This window comes from Nyctereutes procyonoides, unplaced genomic scaffold, assembly GCF_905146905.1.
Source record: "Nyctereutes procyonoides isolate TBG_1078 unplaced genomic scaffold, NYPRO_anot_genome, whole genome shotgun sequence".
In the NCBI taxonomy this organism is placed as follows: Eukaryota; Metazoa; Chordata; class Mammalia; order Carnivora; family Canidae; genus Nyctereutes; species Nyctereutes procyonoides.
The window spans coordinates 42933527-42959794 of record NW_026575044.1 but is presented as its reverse complement, the minus strand read 5'-3'; the positions used below and the strand labels follow the sequence as shown (position 1 = coordinate 42959794).

The 26268-nt window shown below is 41.1% G+C and overlaps 1 protein-coding gene across 1 annotated transcript; it reads right to left on the bottom strand.

The window, feature by feature from the left end:
- Window positions 1-8321: 8321 nt before the first annotated feature.
- Window positions 8322-26075, bottom strand: LOC129509061 (myosin regulatory light chain 12B). The gene is made up of 4 exons (XM_055324426.1): window positions 25845-26075; window positions 12333-12531; window positions 10115-10276; window positions 8322-8812 (listed from the first exon to the last, which is right to left on the bottom strand). The coding sequence occupies exons 2-4, from the start codon at window positions 12514-12516 to the stop codon at window positions 8640-8642; spliced, it is 519 nt and encodes a 172-aa protein (XP_055180401.1). The 5' UTR covers window positions 12517-12531; window positions 25845-26075; the 3' UTR covers window positions 8322-8639.
- Window positions 26076-26268: the final 193 nt, after the last annotated feature.

Sequence of the window (26268 nt, the reverse complement as noted above, 5' to 3'; positions counted from 1 at the left end):
ATTTATTTGGGGAGAGGGAGGGAGAGAATCTCAAGCATACTCCATACTGAGTGAGGAGACTGACATGAGGCTCCATCTCACAACACTGAGATCATGACCTGAGCTGAAATCAAGAGTCGGATGCTTAACTGACTGAGCCACCCAGGGGCCCTTAATCATATACATTTTTTAAAAATCTATTTTCCCCATTAGATTGCGAACTTAGAGCCTACGGTAGCCTAGAGCTTTTGGCCTACGGTAGGTTTTTCATACATATTTACTAAATGAACAACTAAGTAAGTAACCTAATAGGGTAAAACTATATGAAATGTATGCTCTGCATTCTGTACTTTCACCAGTCTCTTTGTTCTGGGCCATGTGCAAAGAGGGAGAACGGATCATGCTGGAGGATCTGGAAGAAATTGGGAGAAAGCCCTGGATTTATGTTCCAGAAAAGTAGATGAGGGCCCATCTAGTGGTGGCAGCAAGAAGTGAAGCAAGATGTCATAACCAAAGTGTTATATGCATCTGGGTGTTCCACCTGCCTGGCTGAGGAGGAGCAAAGAAGGTTTCCACAACCTGCTTCTTCAGTATCTCCTTTTAATTCATTTTCTCAATCCCCATTACTCTAGCCTTAGTTCAGATCCTTCCAAGAATATGGGCCTTTCAGCAACAGGAGCAGAAAGGTGTCATCCAGGCTCAACCAATAAAGGCACCAAAGTCCTCACCATCTTTTCCATAGCACTGTTATCAGGAGCGCCACCCCCCCCCCCCGCTCATGGTATTCAAGAGCATATTACTACATGGTAACATATCTTTGGCACTTAACCATCCCTGTAGTAAAATTATAGTGTATAAACATGCCATATTAATCCCTCTTCCATCTGAAGTAACCAGCAGGATTTTACTCCTCTTGTGCAAAAGGAGAAATTGTCTTAGGGGGCTACTTTTAGATTTACCCAGGCTTATAGAATATATTCTCTAGTTTTGATGATTATCAAAGTTTTCATTTTTAACAGGAAATGCAAACACGAATCCTAAAGTTTCAAAAAGAAAGTATTTACAGTGAAATTAAGTCTCCCTCTCATCCCTGGCCCATGGCTACTCAATTCCCACCTCAACAGCAACCAACTTCTTGTATGTCTTTTCTTTTTTTTTTTTAACTTTTTTTTTAAATTTTTATTTATTTATTCATTGACACAGAGAGAGAGAGGCAGAGACACAGGCAGAGGGAGAAGCAGGCTCCATGCAGGGAGCCCGATGTGGGACTCGATCCCTGGTCTCCAGGATCACACCCCAGGCTGCAGGCGGCGCCAAACCGCTGCACCACCGGGGCTGCCCCTTGTATGTCTTTTCAGAGACATTTGATGAATTTATGTTTGCATGAATACACATGTGTGTGCCTGCAGGTGTAGACAGAACACACATTATGAACATGAATACGATTTCTCAATGTGGTATGAACTCTATCTGGACTCTAAACCAAGGCCACAAATTTCCATATCCGCTTTCCATTCCTGGCCTCGACGACACAATGTGGCATAAAGGTTGGGGAAACACATTTGACCTCTGCCTATCCCACCCTGACCACCACTCCCCGATAGGTCACGGTCAGTCCTTGGTCAGTAGTATATCTTCCATGAGTCAGAGGAAACCCATTTTGCTATGTACTTCCAATTTAGCCCAGATGCAAAGAAAGTAGGGCAACCTCTTTGTATTTTTCTAAATCAAACATGCCTTTTCAAATAAAAGAAAAATGTGCCATGAAAGAGTTTAAAAATTGAGGTCTGTTTTGAAATATTCAAGCAAAGTAGCAAAGTGGTGAAGGTGACAGGCATCTGGAACACAGGTGGAAAGAGAAAAAAAAGTCCCAACAAAAACCATATGCAAAGACGTATATCTCTGAAATGATAACCAAAAATACTAACATTTTCAATCCCCACAACTGTGGAGGGATAGAAATGCTTGTTTTTCGTCTCTCTTTTTTTTTTTTAATTTATTTATTTATTTACGATAGTCATACAGAGAGAGAGAGAGGCAGAGACACAGGCAGAGGGAGAAGCAGGCTCCATGCACCGGGAGCCCGATGTGGGATTCGATCCCAGGTCTCCAGGATCGCGCCCTGGGCCAAAGGCAGGCGCCAAACCGCTGCGCCACCCAGGGATCCCCTGTTTTTTGTCTCTTTAAAGTGATTTTGTCTGTTTCCTCTTTGTACTAATTCAATTCCATCCATTTACCCTATACTTCACTTTATTCACTCAATTCTTGGTCAATCCTGCCAACTTGCAGGGCCAGCCTGGGTTTGCACACCTTTCCAATGTGACCATTTTGGACTGGTGATGGGTTTTCTTTCATCTGCTTTCTGGGGAGTACACGATGGATTTGCTTCAGATCAGCCAGTCAACTACTAGTCATGGATCTCCCACACAGCATGGCAAGTCTGTTAGATTAAGGGAGGTTCCTGCTCTGGTTGGGTTGATGTATGGACGAGGTTGGGGTTGTAGACTCTTTTAACAGGGAAATAGGGACGCCTGGGTGGCTCAGCAGTTGGGCGCCTGCCTTTGGCTCAGGGCGTGATCCTGGAGTCCCTGGATCAGGATCGAGTCACCCATAAGGCTGCCTGCATGGACCCTGCTTCTCCCTCTGCCTATGTCTCTGCCTCTCTCTCTGTGTGTCTCTCTCGCGAAAGAATATATAAATAAATCTTAAAAAACAAAACGAGACAGGGAAATAGCCAGACTCACAAAGAAGGTAGAAAAAAACAGTTCCCTGAATGTGATACAGTTCAAGAAGTGTGCTACAAAAAATGCCCTGGTTCTCTCAGAGATCCGAAATGAGGGTAGGGAGGGAAACTGCCACACAAGTCCTTTTTCTTGGGAAGTTTCTAAGAATCACTGATTAAAATTTGCCATTATGATTGTTTTCTGGGATTGCTCTGTTTATTCCCATGAATGTAGGCATTGTTCCCTGTTTGTGTCTCTGTTTACAGAATCTTATCTCTTTGTCTGCACTTCCAAGGTTTGGGCCCCAAAGGTGTAAAAAGCCGTGTGGGGAAAAGTGAGAGGGAGGGTGCTGAGCTCAGGGGCAATTTGAAAACAAAGGGAAAAGCTCTTGAGTGGGGCAGAGCAGTCAGTTCTGCCCAATAAACTGGATGAGGGGGAGGAGGCCCTGCAAGCTAGGGACAGGCTGGGGTGGGAGGCTAGTTCTGCCCACAACTGGCTGTGATGCCTCCAGGGAGATTTGAGAGGCCTAATCTTCTGACCTGAGAAGTGGGAACTTCTCTCGAGATCCCTTTCAGCAACTGGCCCCACCTCTCAACTATTTATAAACTGGTAGGGGGGATCCCTGGGAGGCTGAGCGGTTTAGCGCCAGCCTGCCTTCGGCCCAGGGCGTGATCCTAGAGTCCCGGGATCGATTCCCACGTGGGAGCCTGCTTCTCCCTCAGCCTGTGTCTCTGCCTCTCTCTCTCTGTCTCTCATGAATAAGTAAATAAAATCTTTAAAAAATAAAATAAAATAAACTGCTAGGGACCTAACATAGAGACTGTAAGACAGCTGAATCACTGACCTCTACCTCTGAAACCAATAATACATTGTTAATTAATTGAATTAAATATTTTTAAAAAGAGAGAATATGCTGCATTTCATTAGCTATCTTCAAAATTAGCAGGAAATCATGAATATTTTCAATGTAATTTTTTAAATCGAGGTTATTCTTTTTTACTGAGTTCTTAGCTACCATTGTTTCCTAGTCTGAAGGCAAACAATGGTAGTGCTGGGAAAATAAGCATCCCCTGACGGGCATTTTGTAAAAACCATCTTTGGCCTCTTCTGTGAGCTGTTAGGCCATCAGCTGCAGCCTCAGCACAGTTGTTTGGGGTTCTCGGAAAGAGAAAAACTAACCACTCTATTACCTGCATCCAGAGTGCTAGGCGGTCAGACACTTTGGGAAAGTAGGCTCACCATCTCTATGTCTCCCATAGCACTTGGACATAATGTCCACTTCAATAAATAAGAACTGAATAGATAGATCACACATAAGAAGATAATTTGAGAAAAGTACAATGAGCATAACCTTCTAAAATGAGTCATTGTTAACTTACCCTCAGACTATTAAAAAATGTGAATATTCACATTTAGTTTTGCTGTGCTAGTTAGCAACATCCATGAGGAAATATGCTTCGTCATCATGTTCATTCAGAACAGGAGTCTGAAAGGCAGTATTGTACACTGGGAGCAACATCAGTTGTAGCACGAGCAACTAGTAAAAGATTAGGTTGGCTTCCTGCAAGACTTGTTGAAACAATTTTTTATATTTAAACACACCCATTCATACACACACACCCCACAACATACTCCTGGTATCCCTCTGCCGAAACACCTCAGATCTACCACTTTCATTTTTGGTTCTGACAGTATTACCAAGAGGGAGGTAGAGGCAGGGAACAGCTACACTAAGAAACTGTCTCCTGGTCATCTGTGTTGAGGCTGATTTTAATAGAGCCTAGATTAGCTTAGATTGTGTGACTTAATAGAGTATATTACATAGAACTACTAATACAAATAGCTCTCAACATTCTTGAGGTAGTAATAATATTCATTTATAGAACATGATTTTACAAAACATTTTCATACACATCCACTGGCTCTGTGCCTCCATCTTCTCAACTCTGAAACAGAAGTGATAATAATAATACCAACTTGCACAAGAGGACCTTGTCAGTAAATGGGAGTCAGGGCTTAGGAGGCCTGACTTATGAGGCCATAATTTGACTTTCAACGAAAGTCCTTTCAAGTCCTGACTTCAATGTGAAAATAACCAGAGCATTGCTGAGATCTTGGCATTTTCCAGACACTCAATAAATATTTGTAAGTGGATGAATGATTGATTGATTGAATGAATGATTCGACTCTAAAAAGGGAGTCCAAGAGATTGCTCCCTGGATTTTGGGGTTCACAAAATAGTACGAATTTCACTGCAATAGACTGTTACTAATATTTCCCCTTTAAGAAGCAATTTTGACATTACAGCATTGTTGGGACTAAACTCCACAAATTCATAGGCTTGCTTTATCACTCTCAAGTTCATTGAGGAATAAGTTATTACAGTACCCAGAATAATAGTGCCATCTAGTGACACTTCTGGTTATTGTCTCTAAAATCGTATATGACAAGAGTGTGATGTATTCAGTCTGTGATCCTCAGCATTTTTCTGTCCAAGAAGCCTTTTTTCAAAATTTCAGCATGTGATAGACTTTCACATCCTCATTCAAATTTCCAGATGACATATTTACAGAGCCTATTCGTACCAGATTTTCAGGAGTTTATACATTTATACTTTCAGAGATTATTTCTTATCTTGTAAGACCTATCAATTTTGAGTGGCAACACTGCTGCAATTATTTTTCAGAATAAACAATATTAAATATACACATTGATTGTAAGACATCCTGTTTTCAAAAACATTACAATATTTTTAAAGTCAACTTACAATCAAGGAAATTCATTATTCAAGTATTTATTCATATTGTATTACTGAACCTTGAAACTAACTTCTATGCAATTATTTTATTAGGAAAGATAATCTATTAAATGTATAATTAAATATAATTTTATTTTTATAAATATTAATGGCTTTTAAATATAGGATATATAGTATACATAAATTTACATATTAGAAAAAACTTTGGCCAGACTATAGGTATTATTTAATTAGGAAATTATAGGTTTAGTGAGAAGCCCACTATCTCTCGAAAAGTTCAGAAGCTAGTCTTGGCTCAGATATTGTCTTGTTATATGAAGCTGAGCAAGTCAGGGAACTTCTGTAACTCAGTATTCTCACCTGTAAAATGGATTAACAATGACTATATTATCCACCTCCTAGAGTTTTGGAACTTCTTTATGATGCTAAGAAACTAACCATTTTCCTAAGAGAGCAGGTTCTGGAGCTAGACTAACTCAAATTACAGTCCCATTGCCCACTAGTTGTATAACCTTGTTACTTCTCTGTCCCTCAGTGCTTCATCTGTAGAACAGATATAATAAAAATATCTATCACCAAGGGCAGTAGGGTAACATGCTTAATACACAGTAAATATTTAGTATAGCTTTCATGATGTGATTACACACATACATACACATCCAGTGTGATAGTAAAAAGATCAATTGTCAACTTAAGAGACCATCCCTATGTGGTTCTCAAGAAAAAGAAAGCTACTAGTGTTTTCACCACCATCACCAATATTTATTGAATACTAGAAAGGAACAAGGTCCTAACGTAGGTGCCTTATAGTACTAGATTCCACAACTCTCCTTAGATACTATAGACAAAAACAGAATGGGATAGGGCAAGTCAACATAAGACATTAAAAAACAACTGAATTTTTTATAATCTTGAAAACTTCCCTTCCAATCCTTCACATCTGCCCTTAAGCAGAACAACAGAATAAATCAAAATGATGGAGATGGAATGATGCCAGAGAGCAGCAAGGGAAGGTTGGAGCAGAGGAAATAGACAAGGAGAGGCATTTTATAGCTACCTCCTCTATTTCTGGAGTCCAAGCCACCCTTGTGTCTTACCTGGATGACAGTGAGAGTCTCCTAACTGGAAGCCTTCTTGCTTCTAATCTTGCCTCTCCTTTCTGTACACAATGGCAAGGTTAAGTTTCCAAAAACCTAACTCACCTTTCTTCCTTCCCAAAGCCCTAGGATTCCACACTAAGCAGCAAATACCATCCTTATGTCCTTCTCCTAAGGTCTCCCAGTGCTCCCACCACAGCCCTGAAAGGAGCCTTTTAAGTGAGAATCCAGGGACCTCTTCTTGTCACACAGATTCTCTGCTTAATGTCACGTCTCAAAGGTCCTCTGCCGCACTTGCTCTGTTCTTCATCCCACAGTAGTTATATGATATGGCTTATGGATCCTGCCTCTCACCAGAGAATGTGAGCTCCAGGAGGGCAGCATTTTTGTCTGTCCTGCGTCTCAGTTACCCCCAACACTTGCAACAGTGCCTGGCACATAACAAGTGACTGATAAATAATTGGTTTAATGACAATCAAGATTATCGCAGGAGGTATCACCTTCTCTCAAACATTCTCCACCTGGTTTGACACTGCATGGTGACTTTAAACTCGGACAGGTGCTTCAGCTTTTCTAAACTTCAGCTCTCATTAAAAAGGCAGGAATGACACCTGCCTTACCTACCCTGCGAGTGCTATGAGGATTAGATAATAAAGCTGAAATTTCTCAGAAGTTTGGAGCACGTACTAGACCTTGACAGTGGAACTGCTCTCTCATTTTAAAGATGAAATGGAAGCCCAGAAAAATTAAGTGGCAATAAATGACCAGGATATGTCTACCATACCATGCTCTAAGGCTCCAACATTAAATCATATGGAAATGGGTTGATTTTAAGCAGATAAAACATCAATAGCTTAAGAGAGGAAATAGATGCTGAACAAGACTGGGAAAATTTAAGATCTTTTTTTCATTTTTTAGGTTTTTCTCTCCTATTTCTCATATTGCTTGGCCTTGAGGATTTTAAATGAGCTCTGTGGCAGCCTTGTGTTTTTCAGGCCTTGCCTATAATCTACATGAACTATCTTCAAACATGATTGCTTAAAATCCTTTGTCTTCTATTTTTTTAACGGGAGAGTTTTTCTGAAATTCTCTTCAAATAATCAATTTCCACAAATTATTAAATTTCAATGACTATAAAACTGTTAGAATGTAACAGAAATGTCTTGACCTTTTAGGCATTTGGGGCTTTTCAGAGAGAGCACGGGGTTTCCAGGAATATAAGCTCTGGAGTGAGGTGCCCCACATTGGAATCCCACCTCTGACTTACTCTAGTGACTGATCAATCGCTCCACTCTGCAGAGCTCAGTTCCCCCACTTGAAACACAGAGCTAATAAAAATGTATCTCACAAGGTTGTTGGAAGATTCAGTGAAAAAAATCACCTATGTGCAGTGCTCTACACACAGTAAATGTTAGCAAAACTATTCTTCAGAATTTTGCCTCATCTTCTTAGGCTCTAAGATCCATAAAATGTTAAATGTTTTCTCAGAAATATCTTATATTTATCATCCAATAGTTTAAACATCTGACTTACAAAAAGCATGAAAAAAACCTAAAGGCAATAAGTAGTTCTGACTGCATAATAATGTTATTTTGTACTTAGAAGTTCTGAAGAACAAGGTCCCACATCAGTGAAAAATCAGCCTTACCATGAAATTTGAATGTGAAGTTGGAAATCTGAAAAAAAACAAACAAAAAAACACTACCCCCAACTACCACTTATTTGTTTAACTTTCCATTATATTCCATTTGACTCAGCATAATCTTTATTTCAAAATAGTGTTTTTATTATTATAAAAATGTAAAAATCCAGCAAAACCAGAAATACCGGATATATTTTCCTGGGCTTTCACATTTGTTGATTTTTATTCTCAATCTCTTTTTCAGCACAATTTACAACCTCAACCCCATTTGCAGTCTGATTATACAAGTGCTAAGTGGCAGAAAGATCTAGAATAAATAGATCAAAAAAAGAGGCCAAGCTGTGAAACTAAGTTGCATGCAACAGGTCTATGAGGGTGGGGGAAAGTGTCTGAGAATTAGAAGGAAGACAAAGCAACTGGAAGTTTTAGCTAAAGTTCTTTCAATCATCTTTGTCTTTTGCTCCGTGTTTAAGGATGCGCGTGAACTCAATGTAATTGAAATTCCCCTTCTTGTCGATAGGTGCTTCCCTGTACAGCTCATCCACCTCCTCATCTGTAAACCGGTCTCCCATGGTTGTTAGCAGCTCTCTCAGGTAATCTTCCTGGATGGTGCCTGGAAGGCAGTAGAGAGAGAAGAGTCATGAATACTTCCTGGCACTTTAATGATTTCTTTCTTTTTTCTTTTCTTTTCTTTTCTTTCTTTCTTTTCTTTCTTTCTCTCTCTCTCTCTTTTCTTTTTTCTCTTTTCTTTTTTAAGATTTTATTTATTCATGAGAGAGAGAGAGAGAGAGAGAGAGAGAGAAGCAGGCTCCTCACAGTGAGCCTGATGTGGGACTCAATCCCTGGATCTGGGATCACACCAGGAGCTAAAGGCAGATACTCAACTGCTGAGCCACCCAGGCGTCCCTAATGACGCCTAAACTAGGCGTCATTTCTAAACTAGGTAAGTGTTAGAAAATATTTCAGAATATGCACATTTATGTGAACAAAATAAATTAGTGAACTAAGGCAATGTGTAACTATATCACTGTTTGCCTATTTTAGAGTTCTTTCATTTTAGAGAGTTTTTAAAAAGATTTAATTTACTTTGGAGGGAGATTCTGTGAGTAGAGGAGGGGCAGAGGTAGAGAGAGTCAATCTCAGGTAGACTCTGCACCAAGTGGGCTCCATCTCATGACCCTGAGATAGTGACCTGAGCTGAAACCAAGAGTTGGACGCTTAACCAACTGAGGCACCCAGGCGCCCTTAGAGTTCTTTCATTTTAAAAGACCAGTTATTAGATTATAATGCTTATGAAATTAATTTGAAGAAAGTGTTTTCTAGAGGAAAAAAAAAAAGCCCTCTGTATTTCAGAGATGTAAAGAAAAACAAAAAGGCAGCTGCCCAGGAAAACAGACCAAAAGTGCAGGAGGGGCAGTGAGGTTGTAACAGGTGAAGACGGGAAGCAGGAAGGAGGGAGTTTATCTGAGTAAGTGTGCAGATGGCTGAGGAGAGGGTTAACAGAGAAGGAAAGGGGAAATGAAAGAAGTAAGAGATGTGAACAGCTAGGCTTTATACTCTTCAAAATGAGAGAAAAAAATTTTTTAACTATTCAAGTTAGTTAATTTTACTTTTTGGTGAGATTTATAGTCTCTTGAAGAAGTAGTTTTCATTGTTTAAGAAATTCTATTTCACAGACAATTCTCTATTTGGCTTTCAGGAAGCTCCGAACCAAATTCAAAGATTAATACCACAGACTGGGTAGCTTTTTGACCCACATACCTGTGGACTCCCCATTCTTGGTCATATAATCCTATTATAAATGATACTCATTTTTTTAAAACAAGTTCCACGTTACTCACCTTTTTTCATTTCCTAAAAAGTGTTTCATATAGTCTGGAATGAGGGTGGGCATGAACAAACAAAGGGTACTCACCAGTTGCTTCTTCATCAAAGCAAGCAAAAGCATTTCTGATGACATCTTCCGGATCTGTGCCGTTTAACTTCTCACCAAACATCGTGAGGAACATGGTGAAATTAATGGGCCCTGGAGCCTCATTCATCATGGCCTCAAGGTATGCATCGGTTGGATTCTTCCCTACAAGATTTCACATTTTAACATTTAAGGACAAAGAACTAATTTCAATACATAATTATTTGGTTACTGTTATGCTCCCCAGCATATTTTTAAGTTACATCATCACCACATGGAACCATTTTTTCAATTTAGTTGAATTAAGAACATTCTTTTTATTTTTTGCATTAAGAACATTCTTAAAAGACAATTTTTGACAATGTAAAAAATCTTTGATATATCATTATAAAAATATATTGTGGGCTTAGGTTAAATGTTTTTCATTCATTGATACTTTCTACAATTTTTCCTTCACTATTTTTCATTAAAAACAAGCACCTGAGGGGCACCTAGGTGGCTGAGTTGATTAAGCATCTGCTTTAGGCTCAGATCATGATCTCAGGGTCCTGGGATCAAGTACTATTCAGGGAGAGGGCCTGTTTCTCCCTCTCCTTCTGTACCACACCCCGCCCCCTCCCAGCTCATGTTCTTTCTCTCTCACTTTTTCTCAAATAAATAAATAAAATCTTATTAAAAAAAAAAACAAAAACAAAAACAAGCACCTGAAACCATGAACCATGCAATGACACATTTTTGCAACTTGAATGTTAATGTTAAAGGTCCATTAAGGCATTTCAATGCCAGTTGTTTTTTTTTTTTTTTTTTCCAATGCCAATTGTTTAAAAAAATTGAAATATCTGTATTTTCCATTGTGGCAAAGTTGCCCATGAATTGGTATGCTTCAAAAATTTATTTAATAAGTTGGTCATTTAAGCTAAAACTATTAGGTTGGTTTAGAATTGAGCGCTCATTTCTGGAATAACAAAGGGTTCCTCTTAATCTAGGTATTTGTGAGGATCCCCAAAATGGAAGGACCCAAAGTCAGCCTCTTACTCTACCATCCCTCATTCACCTAACAAAAATTAATTAAGCATCTATTATGAGCAAGGCACAGGCTTGTATGTTCAATCTTTGTAATACAACTAAGTCCTTCAGTTTTCCTCCAGGCCTTTTTCAGTAGTGATCCGCTCACAAGAGTACACTTAGCTATTCTGAGTATGAAAAACACTGGGGGGATCCCTGGGTGGCGCAGCGATTTAGCGCCTGCCTTTGGCGCAGGGCGCGATCCTGGAGACCCAGGATCGAATCCCACGTTGGGCTCCTGGTGCATGGAGCCTGCTTCTCCCTCTGCCTGTGTCTCTGCCTCTCTCTCTCTCTCTCTCTGTGTGTGTGTGTGACTATCATAAATAAATTAAAAAAAAAAAGAAAAAAAAAAAAGAAAAACACTGGGATCCAACCTACTTCCAAGTCAATAACTTAGCTCCTCGGTATCCTGATTCTATTCTCACTCTGAATAAAGAAAATGTTGCAAAATGTTAACTGGTACATCTAGGTCATCTAGGTAACAGATGTATGCATGTTTATCATAGAGTTCTTTTTTTTTTTTTATCATGCAGTTCTTTCAACTTTTTGTAGTCTTAAAAAATTTCAAAATATTATGTTAGAAAAAAAGCAAATATAGGAACAAATTTGTGTCCTGGTTACTAAGAGGAAAAGAATAACAACCTCTCTCTTTGCTCTCTGGCCCTTGAACTGTCCTTTCTGCCTAATAGTCAAGCACAAGAAAACTCCAGAGTATAGAGCCTAACTTTAGGCCCTCCCTGACCTGCACACCTTCTCTGCCCAATCTACAGAGAACTCCTAGGCTTGCCATTCCCAACTGTAAGTCACTGCTGACTTGGGATGGAACATGGAAGACGTTCCCTCTCATCCTTTTAAGATCACAATAAACAACAAAATCCTAAAAGGAATAATAATTTAACACCCATATACCAAAATGACAAAGCATAGTTTGTTTGCTTTAAATCTTGTATCTTTATATTTTCTTTTACCTTAATTATAAAAAAAATTATAAATAAAATCCTCTTATGACTAGCCAACCCCAATACAGCCCTTCTCACCCAGACAGCTCTCAAAAGGCCTTTGAGATAAGGAAATACTACACATCACAAAAAATAATTCATACAACACTGAATTATTGTTTTTGGGAAGTGGGCATATTAAGAATATAAAAGCCTACCTAGAGAAGCAAGCATATCATGCAAATCTTCCTTGTCAATGAAACCATCTCTGTTCTGATCAATCATGTTGAAGGCCTCTTTGAACTCCTGAATCTGTGACTGGTCAAACATAGCAAATACATTGGATGTTGCACGCTGGGGGCGCTTCTTGGTGGTCTTGGTCTTTGCCTTTTTGCTCGACATGGTGGCTGTTTAATTCTAGAGTTAAAAAGAAAAAAACATGAAGAAAGTGCATAAAACAAACAAACAAAAAGAACCTGTAACACCTAAAGTTAGTGAGTAAAAATATCTTAATGTAGAATTATTACTTCAATTGTATAGGAATAAATATACATTTAAACTTTATTTCCGGGGATCCCTGGGTGGCGCAGCGGTTTGGCGCCTGCCTTTGGCCCAGGGCGCGATCCTGGAGACCCGGGATCGAGTCCCACGTCAGGCTCCCGGTGCATGGAGCCTGTTTCTCCCTCTGCCTATGTCTCTGCCCCTCTCTCTCTCTCTGTGACTATCATAAATAAATATTAAAAAAAAAAATTAAAAAAAAATAAACTTTATTTCCAATGTTATAATTAAATGGCTAGGAAAAAAGTAGTTTTGAAAATTTTAAGAAACAGAATAGAAATTATTATATAGTTTGCCTCCAAATTTCATGAAACCCATTTTTATTAAGTAGAAGTTAATTGAAAAATCTATATCAATAGTTAGCACTTACTGAGTAGTTGACTATGTGCCAAGCACTATTATGAGGGTTTGGGGTTTCCCTCAAGAGAAAAGCTCCAAAGTTGACACTTCACCATACTTTTTTACAAGGATCATCCCAATAGATCCTAACAGTCCAATGCAATAGGCATTCTTTTTACTCCATTTTATTACCAATATTACATAACCTCTCCGAGCCTTAGATTTTCAAAATACAATGTGAAAACCAGAGAAGCTCATGCAATCTTGTTTTACAGCAAAACAGTCTCTACTTCAATGTAAGTGAGACTTAAGTGAGGGACCATTCGCTGAGACTAGTATAGTCACTGTATAATACATGTTTACATATTGAAAAGGCTCTCATCTTAACAAAATTATTGAAACCATTTTTTTAAAAGGATCTTTATGCCCAACATGGGACTCGAACCGACATGGGGCTCGAACTCAGGACACTGAGATCAAGAGTCACATGCTCTACCAACGGAGCCAGCCAGGAACCCCAAACCTACTTTTTTTTTTCCCCCCAAACCTACTCTTTAATCTTGCATCCTTTGTAGCTTCATCCTCATTTCCCCTTTCCTTTGACAAAACTTTTAGACTAGCAATCTGATACTCAACTGTCTCCATTTTCTCTTTTTTCCAATCACTTCTCAATTCTCTATAGTATGTCTTTGGTGACAGCCTCTAATACTCTACTGAAAGCCACCAATAATTCAGATGTCAAATAGGGGGTGCCTGGGTGTCTCAGTCAGTTATGTGTCCTACTCTTGATCTCAGCTCAGATCTTGATCTCAGGTTGAATTCAAGCCCCACGTTGGGCTCCACACTGGGCATAGAGCCTACTTAAAAAAAAAAAAAAGTGTCTCATAGAATGAACATATTTCATTCCATTTTTTATTTGCAGTTTTAAATAATCAAACACAAAAATACTATCAGCTGTGGAATTAGAAAGTCCTGAGTTCCAATCTCAGCTCTATCATACATATAACCTTAGAAAATCCAGAGACCAGAGCAATTTTTCCATCCAATGTCTTATTCAATCTTCACAATTGCCCTATGAGATAGGTATTATCTAGGTTAAAGTATACAATCAATGGCCCTATGAAATAAACAATATTGCTCAAAGAGAGGCTTGGCCTTTGTCCCTGTGCTTCTGGGAGGTAATCTCTAAGCCTGTGGAATACCCTGCCTGATATCTGGAGTCTTGAGTCACATCAGACACTCTAACAGTGTAATTTATTGTGGAGGTAATAGGTCATGTGTTATCAGTTTGACCTCTCAAGGGGCTGGAGACTGAGGTCAGCCACAGAGCACCTGACAGTATCTACGTGATGGAGCGCCAATAAAAACTATGGATATCAAGGATCAAGTGAGCTTTCCTAGTTGGCAATACTCCATGCATATTGTCACACCTCTTTGCCAGGAGGAGTCAAGCCTAGCAGTTGGGAGGACAACTGACAGCTCTGATTTGGAACCCTCCTGGACTCTGTACTGTATATCTCTTCCTTTGGCTGATTTTAATCTGAACCCTTGTATTGCAACAAACCATAACCAAGGGTATAACAGCTTTCAAGGATTCTGAGAACTCTAGCAAAATTATCAAACCTGAGGGTTGTCTTGGGGACCCAAATTTACGATTAGTATCAGAAATGAGGGCAATCTTGGGGACTGTTTTCTAACTGTGCAGCCCCATAGTATGAAAGCAGATCAGCTGGGGCAGTGGCTGACCAAAGCAATTCTGTACCGAGTTTCTAGGACTTTTCGTCTCAAACTTTATTTTACAGTAAACTCTACACCCTCCTTGGAGCTCAAACTCACAACCCTGAGATCAAGAGTTGCATACTTGATCGACTGAGCTAGCCAGGCACCCCTAGTCTTGGACTTTTAATCTACATTGTTTAATTTCTTTCTTCAATCCAAAAAAATATCCCACTGGGACTACTGAAGCTTGGCTTAGTGGTACAGGTTTGAAGTACACCAGCCTTTGAGTTCGTACTCAAACATTCCAACTCCTTCTCTATCCCACATAAATGTTAATTTTCTCTTCTGTCCTGTAACTTAGCTTATTTGAGCTTAGTTATATTGAAGGTTAAATCAGAGACAGAATGTGGCCCACCAGCAAGGCACTTGTCTAAGCTTTAATTGTTCCTATTCCAAAACAGTTGGACTAAAATTTTTTCATGCTAAAAATTCTATGATTCTACTTCAAGATAGAATACGTACAAAAGATAGTAAATCTGAAGATAAGAATTAGTTCTCTCAATATCTGTGAATTGTGCAATAGAGTCATTTAGAAAAACTTCCCAGAGTAAATTTGTATTCTTTTTTTCTTTTTTTTAAAGATTTTATTTATTTATTCATAGACGGACAGAGAGAGAGAGAGAGAGAGGGGGGCAGCCCCAGTGGCGCAGCGGTTTGGCGCCGCCTGCAGCCTGGGGTGTGATCCTGGAGACCCGGGATCGAGTCCCAAGTCGGGCTCCCTGCATGGAGCCTGCTTCTCCCTTTGCCTGTGTCTCTGCCTCTCTCTCTCTCTCTGTGTCAATGAATAAATAAATAAAATCTTAAAAAAAGAGAGAGAGAGAGAGACAGGCAGAGACACAGGCAGAGGGAGAAGCAGGCTCCACGCAGGGAGCCCAATCTGGGACTCGATCCAGGGTCTCCAGGATCACACCCCAGGCTGCAGGCGGCGCCAAACCGCTGCGCCACTGGGGCTGCCATTTTTATTCTTAAAAAATAATTATTGTGTCATGCTAACCCCACATCTAACCCAAAAGTATATTATACTTAAACATTTCTGGAATTCTCCAAGAAGCTGATGCCAAGATGGGATTAAACATGCAAAGATTTTTATTACGGCAACACCTGTGAGAAGGAATGAGGGAGGTAACCAATAAGGCTAGAAATTCCATTAGATGGTAAGGCAAGTCTGACCCCCGCGAGTAAGGCAACACGGAAGGAAGGTGAAAGATGAGCAATTCACTAAATGGCCTTAATCAAAATAGGGCACAGAGCAGTAATAACCTCAATGTAATAACACCATAATTTCTTCTAAAAAAGTTTTTTTTTTTTCCAGCAGCTGCATGGCTTAGTTCGTTAAGTGTCTGCCTTCGGCTGAAGTCATGATCTTGAGGTCCTGGGATTGAACCTTGCATTGGGCTCCCTGCTCAGTGAGGAGTCTGCTTCTCCCCCTCTGCTCATGCTTTCTCTCTCAAATAAATTTTTAAAAAATATTTTATTTATTTATTCATGAGAGAGACAGAGAGAGAAGTAGAGACACAGGCAGAGGCAGAAGCAGGCTCCTCACAGGGAGCCCAATGAGGACTCGATTCCCGGACTCCAGGATCTCGCCCTGAGCCGAAGACAGGTGCTCAACTGCTTACCACCCAGGCATCCCTCAAATAAAATTTTTTAAATGTTTTTTTTCCCCTGTGCTTTATTTTAAAACTGTACAAATTTATATATGCATATGGTACCTAAACACTATACACATACACACATAAAATATCAGCTGATAAATTATCAGCTGAAAAGTGAGGCAAAGTTGTTCTGAAAAGAACTCTACCCCCAAAGAAACTACCATTCTCTTTTTCCTTTCTTTCTGAGATAAATATCTTGGCTTCCTCTTCTTTCTCACTTCCTACTCACTTTCAACCCACCACAATCTGGCTTTTATCCCTCTACTGCAACTGCTTTCAAACTGCCAAATCCAGTCGAACTCCCTGGATCACTCTGTTGTACTTGACATCATTTTATTCCTCTTTTCTTTGGAGCCTCAACAACTCTTGGCCTTGGTGCACAGTAATAGTAGAAATGAACTGTCCAAAATGGGAAGACAGTACAAGGTTCCCAACCTTGAAGACCTTCCACTCTAACAAGGGAGACTCCTAAAAGTGATATTGGAAGGTTGGTTTATGTAAAATGCTTCATTTGACTTGGTAGTAATACCAATTTACTCTTATCTCAGTTCTATTTCTATGATTGGTCCTCCTCCATTTTGTTAGGTTTTTATCTTCTCCACTCACCTAAATATTCATGCTTCCCAATATTCTAGTGGTCCATGGCTTATTAAAATTCTTCCCATTCTGCTTTCCATGGATGATCTCATCAACTCTCACTGGTGTGACAACACTGATGACTCCCAAGTCTGTATCTCTAGGTCTGAACTTTCCATTGGGCTCCTGATTCTAACATCCACTTGCTCGTGAAAGGCACCCATTTGGACACTCCACAGACACTCATAATCAGTGTACCGAAAACTGAATTCATTCCCATTTCTAAATTTTCTTAGTTTTCTGTTTTCCATTAATGATACTATCATTTACCTATTCACTAAGCCAGAAACCTACGAGTCATCCCCAACTCATCCCTCTTCCGGATGAATCAAGCTCTGCCTCTTAAATATTTCTCAGATTTGCTCATTTTCCTCATTCTTCTCCCGCCATCCTTACATAGGCCTTCATTATTTCTGCATAGAATATTTCTATGGCCAACTAACTATCTTCTTGCTTCTCCATCCCTCTAAACTGTATGTTCCAGCCAGTGGTGTCTAACACATGAATATGACCTTATCTTTCCCTTAAAAATCTTTGGCTCCCCACTTCCTATAGGACAGAGAGTACAAGGTCTTAAGCATGTAGGACACTTGGGTGGCTCAGCAGTTGAGCGTGTCTTTGGCTCAGGGAGTGATCCCAGATTCCCAGGATGGAGTCCCACATCGGGCTCCTTGCATGGAGCCTGCTTCTCCTCCCTCTGCCTGTGTCTCTGTCTCTCTTTCTGTGTCTCTCATGAATAAATAATAAAATCCTAAAAAAAAAAAGTTCTTAAGCATGGTATACAGAGTTCTCCTTTCCATACTTTACAATGATCTTTCCAGCCTTATCTCTAGCCATTCTTTGCTTTGTACTCTTCCTTTAGCAACACCAAACTGCTTGTATGTGTCCATGGCACCATGCAGTTTATCTTACATACTATTGTTCTTGCTATTTTTCCATCCCAAAATGCGTTGACGCCAGAGAGAAAATTAAAGATCTATTCAATTTATGGCTCCACTACCATTTACTGAGTGACTCGTGCTAAGCACATTATGTGCATTAAACTTAACATACCTGCTTTATAAATGAAGAAACTGAAGATCGAAGCTATTAAATAACCTCCCCAAGGTCTCCTAAGAGTAGAGCTGGGGTTCAATCCCATTTATTAAAGGTTATTTCTATTTTTATATTTTTCATTTTGTATTAAATGTTCTAGTTATCTTACCACAAAAGTCTTTTTTAAAAAACTTTCAATACTACCAATGTAATCCAACACTGACTCTTTTTTTTTTCCTTAAAATTTTGAGAGACAGCACACACATGTGTGCAAAATAGAGTGGAGAGAGGGGCAGCAATAGAGGGAGAGAGAACCTCAAACATATTCCCCTCGTTTAGCAGGGAGCCCCACATAGGGTTCGATCCCACAACCCTGAGATCATGACCTGAGACAAAATCAAGAGATAAATGCTTAACTGAATGAGCAACCCAGGCACCTCCCACCCCCAATACTGATTTCTGAGTAGCAACTTTCCTCTGAATTCAAATCCTCAAGTTTTCTTTTTTTAATTTATTTACATTCAATTAATTAACATATAGTATATTAGTAGTTTCAGAGGTCGAGTTCGGTGATTCATCTGTTGCATGTTAACACCCAGTGCTCATTAAATCATGTGCCCTCCTTATTGCCCATCACCCGGTTACTCCATCCTCCACCTCTCTCCCCTCCAACAACCTTCAGTTTGTTTCCAATGGTTGAGTTTCTCTTGGTTTGTCTCCCATAATCTTGAGTTTTCAAATAAATTCAGACTATACTGGGGAAACCAATGTTTCCAGTGCAATGAATAGAATTGCATAGTGGAATGGACTGTATAATGTAGGTTTCTTTAATTAGGTGACAGTATTTCCTACCAGTCATGGCCTTGGCTTGACATCATAAAGGCTTGAAACCTTTATCTAACACTGCCAAATTAACGTTTTAACATATACATGTTAAAGCGAAAACAACCATCAAGCCCCACTCTTAAACTGTAATTAAGAAAATTCATATAAACCAGTATTTAATGTAATGAATAACACTGAACAGCAGTAAAAGCTTCTCATTTTCTCTTCAAAGTTTTTATTTCATTATTTTTGTAAATTTTTCATATAGAGTGAACTAAAGGTTGTATGTACTGTTATACAGAGCTAGAAGAAGGACAGAGATATGCGAATACTGGTCTATGTGGTTGTGGTGTCAACATTTAGATAACAAATCCACATGTCTGCAGAATACCTGTAATACTGATGTGTAAATCAAAACAAGGGCACAATAATCACTAATAAGCAGAAACTGCTTTTGAACTCCATCCAGCCTATATGACTTTATTGGCTTTTATGGGGCACAGTCCGTCAGCTCCCTAGGACTCTGACATTCCTCTGAGGTTTCTTCCTTTAAGTATCTTAAGTCAGTCAGTTGCTGTCACCATATGGCAAGTAAACATGTCTCTCACAGCAGTTAACCTCTGGTTTCAATCTTGGCTGCACATTAGAATCACCTTGGAAGTTAAAAAAAAAAAACAAACTGATGCCTAAGTCCTAGTCTGGTCTAACTGAATAATGGGTAGGGCTCAGGAACTTCTGTTTTAAAAAGTGCCACAGGTGATTCCATGCATGAGGATTGAGAACAAATGAGTTAACAATTTAGAAAACACTATTCACTGAGTTCCCTTCAGTTCTTAAAATTTGGTCATTATGTTTCAGTGGAGACCATTATTATGTTTTAATCTAGAGATCTGGATACTAGCTCCAGTTCTGTCATTCACAAGTTACATGACCTTTGGTCATTTTAGCTTTCCTGGGCCTCATTTTTCTCATCTATATAAAAGAAGTATATCAAAAGTCACAAACTGGCGACTACCAAACTATATGCAGTCTGCCGGAAGGTTCATTTAATTCTCCCAAGGATGACCTTTTAAAAAGCCTTTTAAAGTATCAGAATTAGTTTGCCAACATTTTAAAAAACTGAAGTTACTTTAATAAGAACAAATTTCAGACCTCTTGAAAAACCGTTATAAGGAATCACTTGACCAGCACTCCCAAGTTCCTGTCGATAATGAGTATTCAGTGTGCAATTCCCATTGCTCCCTACAGCTTCCTGTCACAGTTGGAATTTGTTTATGTGACTGCCTGGCCTCTGAGAGCATCTGAACTTGTTCCTTGGCTACAGTGGTACCCGAACTCCAGGATGGCTCTCAACATTTCCCATGCCCTTGTGCAATCCCCTTCAACAGTGAAAAGGGTTGACCTGTGGAGAAAGGTAAAATAATTTTCCTTCTACCTTTCTGAGTTCTTGGCTGATATAATTATAGATTCACAAGAGAAAAACAGAAGTTTATTAACATGTATACATGGGAAATATCCAGGAACAGCCAACTCAGAAAGGTAACTTAGAACTCAGCTTAAATATCATCTCCAGGTAAAGAAAAAAGGAAGGTATGTGTGAGGGGAAGAGGCTAGTTCCGCAAGTTACACAGTAAACAGGGTAAGGCTTGTCATGTAGACTGAAGTTAGGGCTTTCACCACTGATAAGAGTCGCAAAGTTGTCTCCAGAGAGTAATCTTTGTTCTTCCTGGTAGGGAGGGGAGGAAGGACACCTTTATAAATTTATGTCCTGCTTTTGTGCAAATAGGAGGAGGACAGAGTGCTTTTCCTGTGTCAGCTTCAACTGCCTTCAGCTTAAAATAATCTTTATGCCAAAGTAGTGTATTTTGGAGTGTCATATTCTGCTACTCTTCATAACCAATAGGATACTGCAAAAATGATAGTGTGCGACCTTGTAAAAGACATTGCAGCTTCTGCCTTGCTCTCCCTCAGACCACTCAATCTGGGGGAAGCCAGCACCAGGTCACGAGGGCCCTCCACAGCCCTATGGAAAGGTCCATGTGGCAATAAACTGAGGCCTCCTGCCTAGAGCCAACATCAAGCTGCCTAGAGCCGTGCCAGCCATAGGAGTCAGCCAACCTGGGAGGTGGATCTTCCTTCAAATGACTGCAAACCTAGCTGACACCTGGACGCAACCTCATGAGACTCAGAACCACTGACTAAACTGCCTTGCAATTCCTAACCCTCAGAAACTGTTGATTGTTTTTTTAAGGTGCTAAGTTTGGGGTAATTGGTTATATAGTACTAGAAAACTAGTAAAGCCACTGTTTCTTTGGCCTCTTTAATATTAAAACAGGGCAGTGCCTTTATTTCAGAATTACGTCCACAGTCAAGTTTGTATTAGACAGGAAATTTTTGATTCCAGGTTAGAAAATTTTAATTCCTTCCGTTCAATTTCTCCAAGTTCTGTGGGTTCCTCTTTCTTCCTTTTAAAAAGGATTTTATTATTTTATTTTTTAAAATAATCTTCTACACCCTGTGTGGGCCTCAAACCTACAATCCTGAGATCAAGAGTTGCATGCTCTACCAACTGAGCCAAACCAGGAACCCCTAATTTTTGCCATTTAAAAAGTATTTTTCTAGTAATTTAACCATTTCATCTAGATTTTTAAGTGTTAACGCACAGTTACTCATAAAACCATTTAATTACTTTTTAAATGGGTATTTAAGTAATCTCTACCGCAACATGGTGCTCAAACTCACATCTCCTGAGATCAAGAGTCACATGCTCTGACTGGGCCAGTCAGGCACTCCTTCTATGGCTATCTCTTTTACCTGCAACAGAGTTACCACTTCCTCAACATTCCCATCAACACTACCCTGTTCTTCTGATTCCTATGCTGATTTGCTAGTTCTTCTTGCTTCCTAATTAGGGTTTTTTTTTCTCAAAGCTCTATTCTTGAAGTATTGTGCTTTTTTCTTCAGTACTGGTAGAAAAACCAAAAAAAAAAAAAAAAAAAAAAAAAGAAAAGAAAAGAAAAGAAAGGAAGGGAAGGAAGGAAGGAAGACCAATAGCGGGGATCCCTGGGTGGCTCAGCGGTTTAACTCCTGCCTTCAACCCAGGGTGTGATCCTGGAGTCCCGGGATCGAGTCCTGTATCGGGCTCCCTGCATGGGGCCTGATTCTCCCTCTGCCTGTGTCTCTGCCTCTCTCTCCCTGTGTCTGTCATGAATAAATAAAATCTTAAAAAAAAGAAAAACCAGGAACATAAAGTTACTTCTCAAAAATGATGTAACTGGGGAGGGAAGAGGAGCTGGTTTTGTGAGCAAGGGATGATGAAGAGTCTGAGTTTTAGCCAAGTTCCAGTAGAACGGTAGTGGAGAGGCCCTGAGGCAGGATGGTTAGGGGGTCTCCTTTAGCAAGTCCAATTTGTAAGTAAAGGCACAAGAAGAGGCCTAACCTAATGAATGCAAAAAAGCAGAGAGCAGTTCTGCTAAAAACTAAGGTTTGTTTGTTTATTTATTTCTAAGGTCATTTCTGATTCAATTCTCACACTCGCTACAGTCTATCAGAACTTTTGGAAATTTCTCATGGATTCCCACGGTCATTATTATAGTCAAGACTAATGTTAGTGCTACTTAGGAAGATCAAATGACTGGATACATGAGCCAAAAGTCTGAAAACAGCAATCATAAGGAGAATTTAGTATATAATCAAGCTAAAATAGTCCACAAAATTAACTTCATATACTTAATGACATATCATTGTTTTTATGCTGCATATTTAGGCAAATATGTAATCGGATCTATAAATTATTATATCTATTATTTCTTTTACAGAGCCAAACACAATTTTTACAGCTTTCTTCTTAGTACCAGTATCAGCTAAGCTTTCCCCATAGCATACATTTTTTAATATTTACCACATACATTATAATGCTGTCAGTTTTTAATTATGTGCTTTTATGATCATCACAGCTGGCAGTAAACTCTCCATCTCCTGAACTCTCATATCATTTTGTTTTATTATAGTGAAATTTATACATGGTGAAATGTATAGATCTTAAAATGAGTTTTTATAAATGTAAACACCCATGTAATCACCATTCCAATCAAGTTACAAATGTTAACACTCCAGAAAGTTCCTTTCAAGTCAATGACCCTCTCCTATAAACAACCATTGTTCAGATTTCTATAAATCAGAAATGTATTAAATCAATTATAGTTTTGTCTTTGACATCCTTAGAAATGGAATTATACAGTGTATATTCTATAGGCCTGACTTCTCTCACTCAATATAATACTTCTGAGATTCATATGTCTTGTTGGATTTATCACTGGTGTATTTATTATTATTATTTTTTTACTGCCCAGTACTGTTTTCTTGTCCTGCCATTTACTTATACATTTTTATGGCATTTAGCCTTTTTACCTTGGATCGTATGGTATAGTAGAATGCCTTACATTCAGCAGGTGCTCCATAAATACTAGTAAAGCAAATAATATGCTTCCTTCCTACTGCAAACAGAATTACACATATAAGGTAGATCCCGGATCTGACTCCCCAAATAAATCTTTTCTCTATGGTCTACCCATGGTTCGGCACTAACTCTACTGGACTGTTCCCCAAGAGATCCTCAACAAAACTTATCAGTTAACCTGTTCTGTACCTGGAAGAAGACAATGGTAATAACAGACAATAACTGAGTGCTAAATATGTGCTAGCCGCTGCTCTAAGCATTTCACATATTAACATATTTATCCTCAGAATTTATGATATAGATGCTGTTATCCCCATTTTTCAGATGAGAAAATTAGGGCAAAGAGAACAAACAATTTGCCTGCAGCCACACAGCCAGAAAATGTAGTTTAAATTCAGGATCTGTACTCAGGAAGTCTACCTCCAAAGCTTGTACCACTGGCCCCTGGTATCTTATGTATAGACAGCTGAAATTCTCTATCACGAACACATGGATATTGGGGGTACCAAGCAATGTCACCACACAGCTAACATGCAGAATAAGGAAGATATCAAAGATTCTGGCAACAAAAATCATCCCCAGATACCTGGGGTCTTTGAATCCTAGAAGAGGGGGACAACCAGCCCCATATTTGGGCTCTTACCTTTCCTAATCCTACAAACCTTGCCTGGAGAGCTGTCCTTCAGAACAGTTCATCCAGTCAGTTCATCCTGTCAAAACTCAGTCTTTTTAAAGCATAATGAATATCATATATTATCAATATTATAAAAGTTGTTTCATTCAACAGAGCCTGAACAAACAAAAAGCTGTGCACCTAGTTATGAGGTCCAGTGGGGTCCACCTAATGCTCAGAGAAGATGGACAGCATATGTGAATCCTTCGAGTGACCTTGAGCAAATTCACTTCCCTGGGTTTCAGTTTCCTCAATTATAAAATGAAAGATAATCTATAAAACAGGTCATCTATTTCACAAGATAATCTATAAGGTTCTTTTAAATTCTAAAATTTAAAATTTCTCTGACCAAAAGACCATTCTAAATCCATCTTAATAAAAGGCTGCCAAACTAATCCTCTCAACACCCCCTTTCTTCCTATTACTCTCTTTCTAAAGAATCCAAAATGACAGCCTAAAGCCTCTTACATAATCTTTTATTTCTCAGTCAAGTTTTCAAGATATCCATGAAAACACCTCACTTATCTACCTACCTACCTTATTATATCCAACTATTTTTCATTTTAGATCTTGTTCCATGCAGGCTGGTCTCCCCAGTCTCCTTTTCACACGACACAATTCCCACCTTTTCAGCTTTTGGTCTTATTAACCTCCTACCAGATCCTGCCAGAAATACTTAAGTTCTACCTCCTAGGGCTGAGTCCAAGGTCTTCAATGAGGTCATGATTCTTTCTCCAGGAAATCTTTCTTGACTTTTGTTATTCATCCTTTTCTTCAATCAACAAGAATGAACTAAATCTTTGTAAGATGCAAGACGCAGGTAGAGTTACAACCCCTACAGGAATCGTTACATTTTAGCCTGCACCAACCACGTACTCCGGTACAGGTTCTCTAACAGTCTGGGACTCTTCATTTAAGGCAAAGCGCAGGCACCAGCGGACTCCCACCTAAAGCACCCAGCACTGTGTCCAGGGGCACAGAGGCACCCAGCACTGTTAGGCGGGGCACAGAGGCACCCAGCACTCAGCACCCTGAGGGGACACAGAGGAACCTAGCACCGTGCGGGGGGGGGGGGGGCGGGGCACAGAGCACTCAGCATCCTGAGGGGGCACAGAGGCACCCAGCACCCTGCAGAGGGCACAGAGGCACCCAGCACCTGGGGGGCTGCACAGAGGCACCCAGCATCCTGCGGGGGGGCACAGAGGCACCCAGGACCGTGCGGGGAGGCACAGAGGCACCCGGCATCCTGCGGGGGGGCACAGAGGCACCCAGGACCGTGCGGGGAGGCACAGAGGCACCCAGCAACCTGCAGAGGGCACACACTGAGGCACCCAGCACCGTGCGAGGACATAGAGGCACCCAGCACCGAGTGGGCGCACAGAGCAGCCGCTCAACACCCCTCATGGGCCCTGGGCCCGCGAGGGCAAGGCGCCGGCAGGCACCAGGTGGGTGAAGTCACCCCGAGGTGACTTCAGGGCCGGTGTACCCGCGGCTGGGCCCGGCGAGCAGGGCGTCTCCCTTGCCCGGCTCCAGCCGCCCCGGCGCTTCCCGGCCTCTGCACTTGCAGGCCCGGGCCCGGCGCCGCCAGGACCGCCGCCAGGACCGCCCCGCCCGCCCCACTCGCCCACCCTGACGGGTCCCGCGGCCCCCCCCCCCCGCCCCGCGCCCCTGCCCTCCGGGGCGGGGTCCGGCGGCGGGCGCCGGGCTGGAAGGGGGGGAAGGGCGCGGCCCCGGCCCCGGGGGGTCGTGCGCTGGGGCGAGTGCCACTCACCGACGCGCGACACCAGAGCCCGGCTGCCCGCACGGGACGACGACGGCGGCGACGACGGCTGGGCTGCGGCGCGACAGTGGCGGCGGCCGGCACTTCCTGCCTGGAGAGGTGGGCCGGAAAGCGCACCGGAAGGCGCGGCTGGATCCAACTCGGGGCGGGGGGATGCCGGCGGGGTTGTCGCTCAGGACCGAGCGGCGCGGGCCGGGGGGCGGGGGCCGCGGGGCCCGGCCGGGGCGGACGAACACAGCCCGGGCTCCAGCGGCGGCCGGCGGGACCCGCCGCTGCGTCGCCCCCGGCGTGCGGCGCAGCCCCGGCCCGCCGTCCCCCCCGCCTGCCGCCGCAGTGCCCGCGGCCCTTCCGCATTCCTCGGCCGCCGCACGCCGGGCGGGCCGCGCCTGGAATTTGACCCGGCGGGGCGGGGCGG